General features: G+C 41.5%; 1 protein-coding gene across 2 annotated transcripts in view; it reads right to left on the reverse strand.

The window, feature by feature from the left end:
- The window catches only part of SETD3 (SET domain containing 3, actin N3(tau)-histidine methyltransferase), a 387,484-nt gene that overhangs the window by 48,851 nt on the left and 326,338 nt on the right, over positions 1–12,295 (reverse strand). For both annotated transcript variants that reach the window (XM_069208287.1, XM_069208286.1), the window contains exons 8-9: positions 7,737–7,851; positions 2,342–2,416 (exon numbers count right to left, since the gene is read on the reverse strand). In XM_069208287.1, the coding sequence (XP_069064388.1) occupies positions 2,342–2,416; positions 7,737–7,851 (190 nt within the window). The remainder of the gene's footprint in view (positions 1–2,341; positions 2,417–7,736; positions 7,852–12,295) is intronic.

A 12,295-nucleotide genomic window follows, 5' to 3' on the forward strand; every position in this document is an offset into this window, starting at 1 on the left:
CTTCTCGATTGAACTCTTTGCATCCCGTCTAGACCAAAAACTAGACAGGTACTTCAGCTGGAGATGGGATCCTTTGGTCCTAGCGACGGATGCTTTGCAGCAGAATTGGGAGGAGAAAGGTAATGCCTTTCCCCCTTCGTGATGATCATGTGGCTGTCAACCCAGGTGTGTCGCCAGCGGGTGGAGGTTGTAGTGATCACTCCTCTTTGGAGATCTCAAGTGTGGTTTCCAGTTCTGATGGAACTTTTCTGGGATTCTCCAATACGTCTACCCCTACTTCCTCATCTCCTCCAGGATACACCTGGAAATCCCCATCTAGTCTTGGAGGGTTCCCTGAGCCCCATGACAAGGAGGACTAATAGGGATACTGGCTTGTCCCAGGCCTTTCGCTGCAGGCTGAGGACCTTCATTCCAAAGCATGGGCAGGTAGCACAGTTAAAATATATCGATCAGCCTGGACCAGATGAATGGGTTGGTGTAGTCAACGAAACTTGGATCCAGTGGAGGATTCCATTGACCACATTCTCAGCCTCCCTAGCTGCTGAAGGTAAGGCTTATAGAACAATCAATTCCTTTCAGTCTGCATTATCGGCAGGTCATGCCCCGATCAATGGTCACCTTGTGGGGAAGCACCCGTTGAGCCAAAAACTCCTTTTGGGGGGTGGGGGTTGTCTTTCTACTCTCTGACTCCTCGTTACTCGGCCCTTTGGGATGTGAACGTTTTGTTTAACCTTTTCGTCTCCTGGCCGAGCAACAGATACCTTTCTTAGAAGCAGTTATAAGCCACGTTAGCATCTCTTTTATGCTTGAAATCTTGTCGCAGAGTCCCTGATGTCAGAGCTTTAGATATTACTGACAAGAGTTTTTACTCTGGAAGGAGTGGCTTTTTACATTTCTAGGAGGACCAAAATTGATTCCAAAATTATTTCATGTCCGCCCTTCCAGATTACCCAAAATTATGTATAGTTAAATGTTTAAAGACCTACAAATCACTGATGGAGGAGTTCAGTCCCCCTGGCGAACGGCAGCTCCTTATTGCCCTTACCAAGTCTCACAAAGCTGTCTCTTTTCCTACTATAGTCAGGTGGGTGAAGTGGGCGATGCAAAAGGCGGACATCGATCCCTGGAAGTTCGGAGCTCATTCCACCAAAGGGGCAAAGGCCTCCAAAGCTTTTTCCTTTGGAGCTCGATTGGAAGATATCATGAATGCTGTGGACTGGTCTTAAGACTCTGTCTTTAAGAGTTTTTAATTTAAAGCACTTAATTTTAAGGCATTCTAAGTGGTGGGTAAGCTGTGAACTAGCACAATACTCGGCTCTGGTCCCAACTTAGAATATACAATTTCCTAGCTTTGGTAACGGAAAGTTTCAATTCTATTAAGAACATGGAGGTGAGGATTATCCCACCAGGGGTTATGGATTGACTGTGCACTCGCGATTAAAGGATGCTTCGTATCATATGTAAGCAAATGTTTATGGGTATAGTTCTTACAAGCTAAAGTCCAAAATGTTGTTCTTCTAGTTATCATAGTTTAACTCTTGCCTTTGCCTCTCAAATCACAGGCTGTTTAATGTTCTTGAGGGTGACTTTTTCTTGTGGCTTACATTCTCTTCACAGGAAATGATATGGGCAAACAGGAATCGCGGTTATATGATACATGGAAGCAACCAGTATAACACCTTTATTTTCCCCATTTCCATGAAAAAACATTTTTAGTGTTTTCAAATCTTGAAAGTCCACAACCTGTTCTAGTTGTTCCATCTAGGCCTTCTGAGAAAAGTCCGACATAGGTGACCCCCCCATGCCTCCTCTCACGTTTCAACCAGAAGACACATTTAATGGTCCTTTGTTCACACTTTATATTGGAAATTGTCTTTTCAAGTGGCTTAGGCTCACTCATTTCATTTTCGTCACTAACACACAGTTTTTATTTTCATAAAATACATCCGAAATGTGAGTTTCACTGAATCTTTTTCTAACCTTCTAATGTTCTTTGGGAACATAGTGAGAGCAGTGATTTGTGTAGAAAAATTGAATATTCATTTAAAATCCACTCTATGGCATGTGTTCAAAATAATGGAATTCCCAAGATCACTAAAGCTTATTCAATTCGACTCAGGCTACCAACTCTGGTGCAAGGTAAGTTAGTGGTTTTAGTGTGTATGCCTAATAAAAAGGGGAAAGATGCCACCAATTCTTTATGGAAACATCACTGCATGATCCTGAAACAGTAAATCCTATACAAACCGAACCTAAGGCAAATGTCAATCATCCTTCTCTTAATCTAGCATCATTACTCATTTGCCGGCATTCATTGTATCTAATACCAGTGTGCCCTTACCTGTTCCCCTTCCTTAAAATCTTGCAGTGCTACACATTCACAGCGGTCATCTTCTAAATTGTAGCCTGTTGTGATCTAGCGAAGGAAAATGGGAACAGTTTTAATGCATTTTGTGGAATTTAACTCAAAGCACAATAACTTCATCATATGTTGTGAATATTAATGAAGTTTCAAACATGCTGCTTTTTGCCACCTGGCATAACAGGGTTAGTAATGAACCTTTGATTAAACATTCCTACTAAGTTCCTTAGGCTCTCTAAAATATCCATTGTAAACATCTGTTGGCACAAACGTTTCTAAACAGGCAGCATGTATATTAAACAAATAAAGTAATGCTGAAAGGACACAAGGGAGATTATGCAAGGGAAATGGCTTTGCAACAGAACAGAATAAGGAACCATTTTCAATGTACAGCAACGTTTGAAGAAGGACCAACAGCACTCCTGGTATGTCATAATATCTGTACGAGATCATATAAAAACTGCAAAAACTGAGACACAACCACAGTATTAAAAAAAATCTGGATGCGTTAGGGAAAAATAATTAGATTGTTCTTAACTTTGAAAAACTAACTTCTCTTGCAACTGAGAAACTAATACAACACTTTTTTTTTAAACTTTACAAATGTTTTGATTACAACTCGCGGTACACACTAAGGTAACAGTTATTACAACGATCAGACAGATCCAGTGTACAACAAGAAAGCCTAGTTTAATAGATTGATATACGAGGCATATATATAGATATCTCCCGGGCCCTCTAGGGTGTTTCCAGAGCCCAGCAATTACCGAGGAGCTATGAATTCTACTGGAAGAGGCCTGGAAGGTGATAGCGAAATCACAAAATAATGGCAGGATGGTGACTATAACTATCCCTGGCCGCTAAGCGCGGGATATTACCACCACCCACCTCCTGCAACAGCCTCCTCTGAAAGTAAGCGACGCAGGATTGCATCGATGTACTTAGTAGAGCCACCCAATTATTACATTATAATAATATATGAGCTAGAAATCTCATTTATAAAGCTGTTTCTTCCAGAATAATGTCAGTCAACACTTCCACTTACGAAAACATGGGAGTAACTTCAGGAGCCCCACATTCGGATAATGCATTATTTAATTAATGACTAATATAGTTATATTATTAACAGATTATACTTCTATTTTCAGATAATGACGAATTCCTTCATACATTCTATTTGAAAATTCAGATTCAATTCATTTATTTTACCATGAGTATACTCACATAAAAAATATTACATTTATCCGCCAGTTGTTTTTGGCCTTGCAAACTTTGCCCTCGATTAACCTGTGGTGGCACTGGCATATCTACCATCAATAATATTGATCTAAAATGTATCAAATACTGCTCTTCTTGCTGTACGGTATAAAAGCCCGCCAAGTGGTAACATTGGTGTAATTAATCATTTTTCATACCCAGATGATTTAGAAACTTAGATAAACGGTAATTCCAAATAACTCTGTTAAATTAATCTTCATCATTTTATCAGCAATGAGCATCAAACAGAAGAGAGGATTCATAAAGCAGTCTAATTATTGTGTCTATAAGGAGGGTGAAAAAAAGAGATGCTCTAACTAGACTTCACTTAAAAAGGATTTCCCAGACAGGACTTATCTGTTAAAAAAAAAAAACGGAGGTTTCGCATACATTATATTTAAAATGAGCACATTTAATTTGCACTCAGGCGCCCAAACATGGACATATGAGACTTTAAGATAACACTTGGATTGTGTTAAAAATGGACCAATACAACTATTAATATGTGTTTAGGAGTTTTCATATTTATAGCGCAGCCTGTAATTTCTCCCTGCCCTAGGAACCTACGTCTAAGCAACACATACTTCAAAAACTGCAACTGACCCCTTCTAAATAGCTTAAAAATTCGCCAACTTCCTGGCGAAAATTCATTACTACGATTTGGGTGTACTGATGGCGACGAGGAAATACAATCTGGCCGTCATGAGGTATTACTTTTATGTGACATTGTGTTGAGGTACAGGAATTGGCATTTGGTTCCACTTTTTTAGCATGCTCGATTTGAAATTTAAGGCTTGAAGCTCCGTAGTATTTACAGAAGTCTAAAATTGTATGTTCGTGAATGTATCCTGATTTTCCCGATTGCGTTTCAAAATTTTATATATGAAAATATTTGGTTAAATCATGGTGATAATGTAACCCTTACAATATACTGATTATCGATAAAATGTGATAATGTTACTTTGGTGATTAACTGGCTTCCATTTTTTTTCAATAAAACAAACACACTTTTTTAAAGTAATAATTAAATGAGACAGCAGGATATATGCTTTTGACACATGCGCCCATAAGGGGGGCGCCGGGGTGGAGATGGTGTTAATATGAAGGGATTTATAAAATAATCTCCAGCCACCTACAGACAGTGACTTGGAACAGCAAAGTAAATGTCAAATGTGTGCTCCTACCTCCTCGCTTAGACATCTGCTTTGTGTGTATTTTATTTGAAAGTTCTTCCCTTGGCGCTCTCTGCCGGCAGGGCGTTGAACTGCAGTTCGTGACTGAGGGTGAGCAGGAAGTGTCTGATAGTGTTCAGAATATGGTGTCTGTCTGCGCGCAGGCAATAATAAGGATTTACAGAGAAGTGCCGAGGGCATGCAGGCTAGCTGGACGTGTTTAATATGGGCAAGGGTACGCGCAGATTGGCTAACGTTATGTGCAGTGTGGAGATAGGTGACAATGCTAAACCGACTGTGCAGATAGTGCCAATCGCAACAATGAGTGAGAAAAGCAGGGCAATGTGAACGTGTGGCGCTTGGCCCTGGATTAAGTGGCATTTGAGTGAGGACGTGAAATACCACTTCAAAAGGGAAATGCGAGGGATGGGAAATGCTGGCTACATCCTCCTATAAAGAGACGTAGCACACAGTATGATCAGGGACACATTTAAAACCTAGTTATGCAGGGCATATCTAGCCTGCAAAGCCATACCTTGTACTACAATAGCTACTAAAGTGAAAATGTGCTGTACGTGGCACAAAGTGGGGGTAAGCGTGCGGGAGACGGAGTAGACTAAGGTTTTAGTTAGATGCTCGGAATCTCTGATGGGACCATTAGTATGAATTACAGACCCCACTGTGATCCCGAAACTCACACTACCACTGTGCGCCTAGAAATAAACCGCCATGCTCTCTGGCTGCTGAAAGCAGCTGGAATCTACAAGGGAAGCTGCAGGGAAGAATAGTGACTCTCTAGAGGGAATGTGAGCCGAATTACCAATGCCCCTATACTCCCTCATTCCTCATGTGGACCTCAGGGTCCACCTGGAAAGCTCGCTAATGCTGGTGTTCCTGGAGTTACCTGTACTGATATCGGGAACAGCAAGAAAGAGGAGGAAACTTAACAGGCATTAAGAAGTAAGTGACACTCATGAAGGACTAAATGTAGTTCAGGTCACGCAGTGAATAATTAAAAAACAGATGTGGTCAGTGCTTGCATACAGCATCCCTCTTAATGTTGATGTAATTTAGTAGTCCACAAGTATAAGCCAATCGATTACCAGCAAAAAACTTGTTTTCAATCAAAGTATTTACTTTGTAGTGCTCTTGTCACAAAATTATGGTATGACAAACTAGAGAGGCAGTTTCCATATACTGCAACTCAATTACATTATAATGCAGGCCGCAGGAGCAAAGCTGACCTTGGGAACCAGAGAAGAAACCTTGCCAAGTGCCCTGCAGGTCCTCGAAATGACTCAGCCAGCCGCTCACCTGCTTTCAAGGGATACGAAAAGGGGTAGGGTGTAGCATGGGACAGGGGTACAGCGCTCAAAGGGATGCGAAAACCAAAGAGGCGTGGCTCAATGGGTGCAGAAGTGGGCCCAACGACCTTTAAAATGCCCTATCAGGTTAGTGCAGTTTGTGCCAGTAACATGTCACAGCTGCGTCAGACAGCATCACTTCTGCAAAAAGGAAAAATCCACAAACACTAATTACAGGTTGAAGCCGGGCATGCGTCTTTGGTGCCGCAGGAAGAGAGAACCTGGTGGTAAGAACTATGGCCCGCACTTAACAAAGGAAAGGCCACAGGGGTGGTCATATAGCACAATCCTCCTTTACCTGCTGGTGCTGGGATGTCAAAGAGCAAGGCCACCTGGAGAAGAATGTGTAAACAGAGGGGGGCCTGTGGCATGGGCACAGCATTGCAGCCGAGTCCCAGCGAGGGCCGGCCAAAGAAGTGACAGTAGCAAGAGCCTTAAATTCAACACAGGGTCACCACAAGAGGAATAATGGAATAAAGGAATAATGCTAATAATCATTATGACTCATGCATGCCTCCTCTGGGCAATCCACGCACACATCAACCTCTTCTATGCAGATGACACAAAACTCATGCATTCTCTTTCAGACAAGACCGACAACACAAAAAATTGGTTCACTGTCTGCATGACCAACATTCCTAACTGAATGAAAGCCAACTGTCTCAAGCTCAAGACCCAAAAAACAGAAGTAGTGACCTTTGGCAAGAACACCTCACCTTGGGACTCCAACTGGTGGCCAGCCAAACTCTGACCTAGAAACTACTTCAAGAACCTCCGAATAATCATCTATAGTAAACAGGACCTGATTCCACAAGTCAATGCTGTCACTGCATCCTGCTTCCACACCCTGAATGCCCAGAGTAAGATCTTCCAATAACTCCCAAGCAACACCAAGGAAAAACTGTCACTCGTGCTCTAGTCCCTATCAAGTTGGACGATTGGATCACACTCTGCGCCAGGTTCACCAAGCACAGACTAGAACACTACAAACCATCCAGAACTAGGCAACCCGACTCATCGTCAACCTCCCACACCAAACTCATATCACATCACACTTCAGAGAACTACACTGGCTAATGATACACAAACAAGCTCAATTCAAACTCTTCACACATTCAAGGAACTACACAACTCAAGGCCCACCAACATGAACAGTCTCATCTCCTTCCACCAACCAACCACCCACACACACACCTGTGCTCCGTAGGACTCCAACTTGTACACATCCCATGCATACACAGACCAGATCAGGAAGACAGACGTGCGCTCACGAGAGCCTCCTTTTCTAGTCTCGAATTCCACAAGAAGCTGAAGATCAGGCTTTTCAATTAATCAGCCTACCATACCATCAGCAGGGTTAGGCACCCACACCTTCTCAGATACATACATAACGAATGCTGTGAGACCAATTGCAAGTGGATGAGTGACAATAAAACTGCAGGATTACCATTCCAGCAATGTTTCCTGCAAATTATTGGGTAATGTAAAGGAGGTAGGAAAGGCTCGAGTGCAGGGGATAAACGAGGAACACGCCACGAACAGCGGAAGCCTCTGTAATCGAGTCACAGGCAGAGCGCTTACCAGTCCATTGGTGTGATTGCACATATCCCACAATGGAATCAAAGCCAGGGTAAGGCGTGATCCATCCTCGGTAGGAATCTGATTCTGCCTAGTCATAACAGAGGAAACTGCCCATCTGAAAAAGAAAAGAAAATATCTATTTAATAAAAATGTAAAACAAGTCTTTTACATCTAACATCGATCGGGCAAGAACAGAAGAACCATGAACTGGAATCCAATTCCTCCGTTTTGCCTGCATTGCTGCGCAAACCCTTCCATTATACACTTGCTTTGAGAACCTATAATTAACATCCCACCACGAACAATAAAATGTGTATATCATTCAGGATTGACCTCTGCAAAATGTATTCCAAGTTTGAGTGAAATTATTAGATTATAATGATGTATTTATTAATACTCTGTCCCCAAAATATTAGGCGGATGTCTGTTACACTGAACTGTACATAAACAGTTCATAAAGAAACATATTTTCTCAGTGAAAATGTCACGATAACTACTGCAAACCGCTCTATACTAAAAACAGCATTAAGTATTCTGTAGGTTACATATGTCTCATGAGCTAGAACTTTACACAGTGATAAGTATCCGCCATGTGAATCCAATTTTATTACTGCTTAATTTCCTGACAAAACAACAACTGTTTCCTTGTGTCCTATAACATTTACACACGAAAGGAGAGGAAGTTGTCATACGTTCAATGTCGTAATAAAACAAGATGGGGACCAGCCTGCAGAATATGGCGACACTCAGTCTTTTGTTGAAATGGGGGTGTCTGAAGGGTACCTCCGCCCCCAGGAACTGTAGAGGCCGGCACTGCACCTCTGTATATGTTTACAGTGACTAATATATCGCTAGACTGCGCAGTCTATTTTTTCCCCAACCAGTAATAACACTAACATCAAGTGTAACGAGCAGCACAGAGACAAGTTGGTAAGAGCAGTCAGGTTTTGTTGTGCAGTTTACATTCAAATGTGCTGTTTGTGTGTGCCTGCTTACGTTTTTCATTTTAAAACTATACTTACTAAAATAACATAACAGAAAGACCAAATCCCCCACCACAAAAACCAATACAAAAACCAATACAACCAATACAAAAATGGTAATACAAACCTACCTTAAAGTGTGTAAAAGCTGCTTATTCTGTTTGTTTTTGGGGTGGAAAGAGAATGATTTAAAATGCATATCTGCACTTTCGAGTGGGTTTACACCAGGCCTTGCCTGCACTGAAAAGCGTGCACTGGGATAGTCTGCAACCTAGGTGATTGCTGCTCCCAGCTCCCCTTTTCCTCGGCATACCTGTGCAGGCTAAATTATTTGACTTGGCCCAGAGTCACATGAGCAAGCCTTCCTCCTCACTTCCCAATCTGCCCAGCCCCATAACTTTACAGTCACCAGATCTGTGGAGCTGGGGTTTCTATTGGCTCTAGGGATTATGATTTGAGCTCCTATTGTTTCACATGCATTACGTTCCCATTTCTTCAAGTCATCAGATCGCTAGGGTTATTTAAACCTAGGGTTTACTGCGTTCAGCCCAGGCAGACAGGAAAAGGACAGCAGGTATTGCCTGCTTGGGCCTACAAAGGGCCTATGACCAGAAACTGTGCCAAAAATCAGACTCACAATAGGTAAGTAGAGATACCGCCTCCAAATACAAGGTAAAAGAAACCTCTACCCTTGCAGTAAAACTCACTCCTCCTTCCACATATGCTTTACACAACCATGCAACACATCACAACATCTCAATAGATAAAAAAAAGACATGAATCCATACACCCATCCTACCTTTCCAAACTCCCTATCTTTCCACCTACATATGTATGCACAACCTCACTGGTGCCCCCACACACCTATACCACATTTCAACTAATAAATCACTATCACCTCAACCAATCAATCCCTATTTTATGTCCATTCCCTCCTATCACTGTACTACCCCCTTGCACAGCAATTTTACTCCAATAGCATGCTAATCCCACCCCTGGACGCACACACTCGCTCCACCTATCTTACCTATCCTAAAATATCTCAACTCACAACTCCCTATCCTGACTCATATAACCCCTCTTTACACTTAACTCTTATATCTACGTTAACAAATCTGATATACAGTACTACCTCAAATCTTAACAACCCCATCCACAAACATTTTCCACATGTGCTACATCCACAGAAAACCCTCGACTAACAGTATAACAATCCTTACCATCAGAATAGATCAAAGACCTTCCCACCCTCTCCTCTCACAAACACCATCCTCACAATCTCCCTCTTTATGTTATATTACTTATTTTAGAGAGCGCAACAAATACTCTGAAGGGTGTCCTGGCTTTAAAATAAAAGATACCTAATTAATAAGGATAAGGTTACAAGCAGAGCCTGGGTTGACTAAAAGTTGTTGTCTCAACAAAGATACTTCTTATCAAAAATAGCATTATTATAAGTACCAGATGAAGAATAGCCAAGTTTTTAGAGCTTTCCTGTATGGAAATAAAGAGGGGATTTTACGCAGATGAGCAGGAAGCTCATTCCACCTTTCCTGTGCAGCTGGAGAAAGCCTTGCCTCTTGTAGAGCACTGAGTGACCAGCGGTAGAACCAGCATATACAGGCCACGAAAAATATTCATGCCCACTCGCTATGGCAAGTCATATTTTATTAAGTTGAGCTATTTTTAGGATCTACTTGCACCTGCGAGTTTACAGTGAACAGGTGCTCTGTTCAGTCAGAAAGTGAGGGAGCAATAAAGACTCCTTCAAATGTTCTTATCTTGACACATTTGCTCTGTTAAGGGACGGATATCAAAAGTCAGTTTGTCTTCTTACACTTATTTTTCCTTCTGACTGAAGAGGTCCAAGATTTTGTAAGGTGAACTCTCTGATCTGCTGTACAAAGTGTGTGAAATGATAAGGTGTAGGGTGTCAGGATTTTCCTAACACACTACACTGAAATAACTAAGTCAACTGTACAGACATTGAAAAATATATTTCAGCAGGTGCAAAAGCCCATTTTTGTACTTGTGTGATGAAAAAAGTATTTTGATATGATGAAAACAAATCAGAAAACTTTACTTGGTAAACAAATGATAAATATGTTTTCTGAAACCCAATGTTCACAGATTATGGTTAATACCCTATATAGTTTTATCAATAAAGCTGTGGGAAGGTTTTTGGACAGTTCTAAAACTGTCTGTAAATGACAGTGTGCGACCACATCTTGCTTTAGTAATATATTTATTTATATTAAGTAATATATTTATTAAAAGTGAGTGTTTAGACAAAACGAGAAACACTCATGCCCTTATCGCAATGCTATTAGTAAACTAGCAAACTAAGAGGCAAGTCATGGATTATGTGTACTCTATGTGTGGGTTAGATTGTTATTACACGTGGAGAAAATGCTTAATCTATTTAATCAAACAAAAGAGGCTTTTTGTACAAGAGAAACGCTGAACTCACCTACCCGAAGGTGCACTCATGTGAGGATGAAGAAAAAGGCGACTCTGTAAAATAAAATATTTCTCTAGGATCACACAATTTGAGACCTGTTTATGGGTCAAGTAGATTATTCGAGTTACTCGACCTGCAGGTCTAGTAAAATTTTTAGGCCTGATATGTGCATTATAGGAGCGCAGCATACGATAGGGAGTGTACCTCTTGAATATATTTACCACACAGCCAAGTCCTTTTCAATGAGCTGCTTTGTATATGAGGCCCAGTGATGTAAACTTCACTCACTTCAAAAGGAAACCAGTGCAGATGTTCTAGGGCCACTAAAGATACTGACCAACGAGCAAGGCCCAGTAACAACTTGGCTGCCACATTCTGAATGCCTTGCAACTACCTCAGCAGTCCCTTGTCTGTCTCTAAATAGAGGGAACCACGGTAATTCAGGCGTCTTAGAATGTTAATTGGATGATCACTTGATGGACTTGCTTGGGAACGAAGAGAAGGGACTTCTTCAAGAACTTAAGTAGAAAATGACAAGTTGAAACCATATGTCTGACCTGAACCTTCAATGTGAGGTTGGGTTCAAGAAAGATGCCTAGGTTTTTTGTAACAAGAGTAGGGTGTACCTTCCAGGAGGGGGCCCAGAAATCAAGAGGTGACAAAGTCGAAGTCTGCTGATATAGTAGCCACAGAATCTCTGTTTTTTCATAGCTGAATTTTTAGGCATTCTGATGCAACCAAATGCTGAAACTTGTCATATGTCTGTGAAAAGAATCAAAAAGATCACTGCTAGCGCTATCTGCAGTGATAATAAGCTGAGTGTCATCAGCATAATTCATGCAATGTCCTCTGAAATATTTAATCAGTTTAAGAGGGCAGCTGTACACATTAAAGTAGGGCTAAGCGCAGAGCCCAATGGCCCAATGGCCCAATAAAGTCGGGGAGGAAAGGAGGCAAAAAGACTGCCTGTGACCTACCTGTCAGGTAGGCTCTATGCCAGTTAAGCCCAGTGTCTTTAGTCCTGCCTTCCTGTTACCAGTTCAGTAGAATACCATGGGATATCATATCAAATGCTGCTGATAGACCAAAAAGAACCAGCTCAGATGGTTAACCTG

This window comes from Pleurodeles waltl, chromosome 9, assembly GCF_031143425.1.
Source record: "Pleurodeles waltl isolate 20211129_DDA chromosome 9, aPleWal1.hap1.20221129, whole genome shotgun sequence".
NCBI lineage: Eukaryota > Metazoa > Chordata > Amphibia > Caudata > Salamandridae > Pleurodeles > Pleurodeles waltl.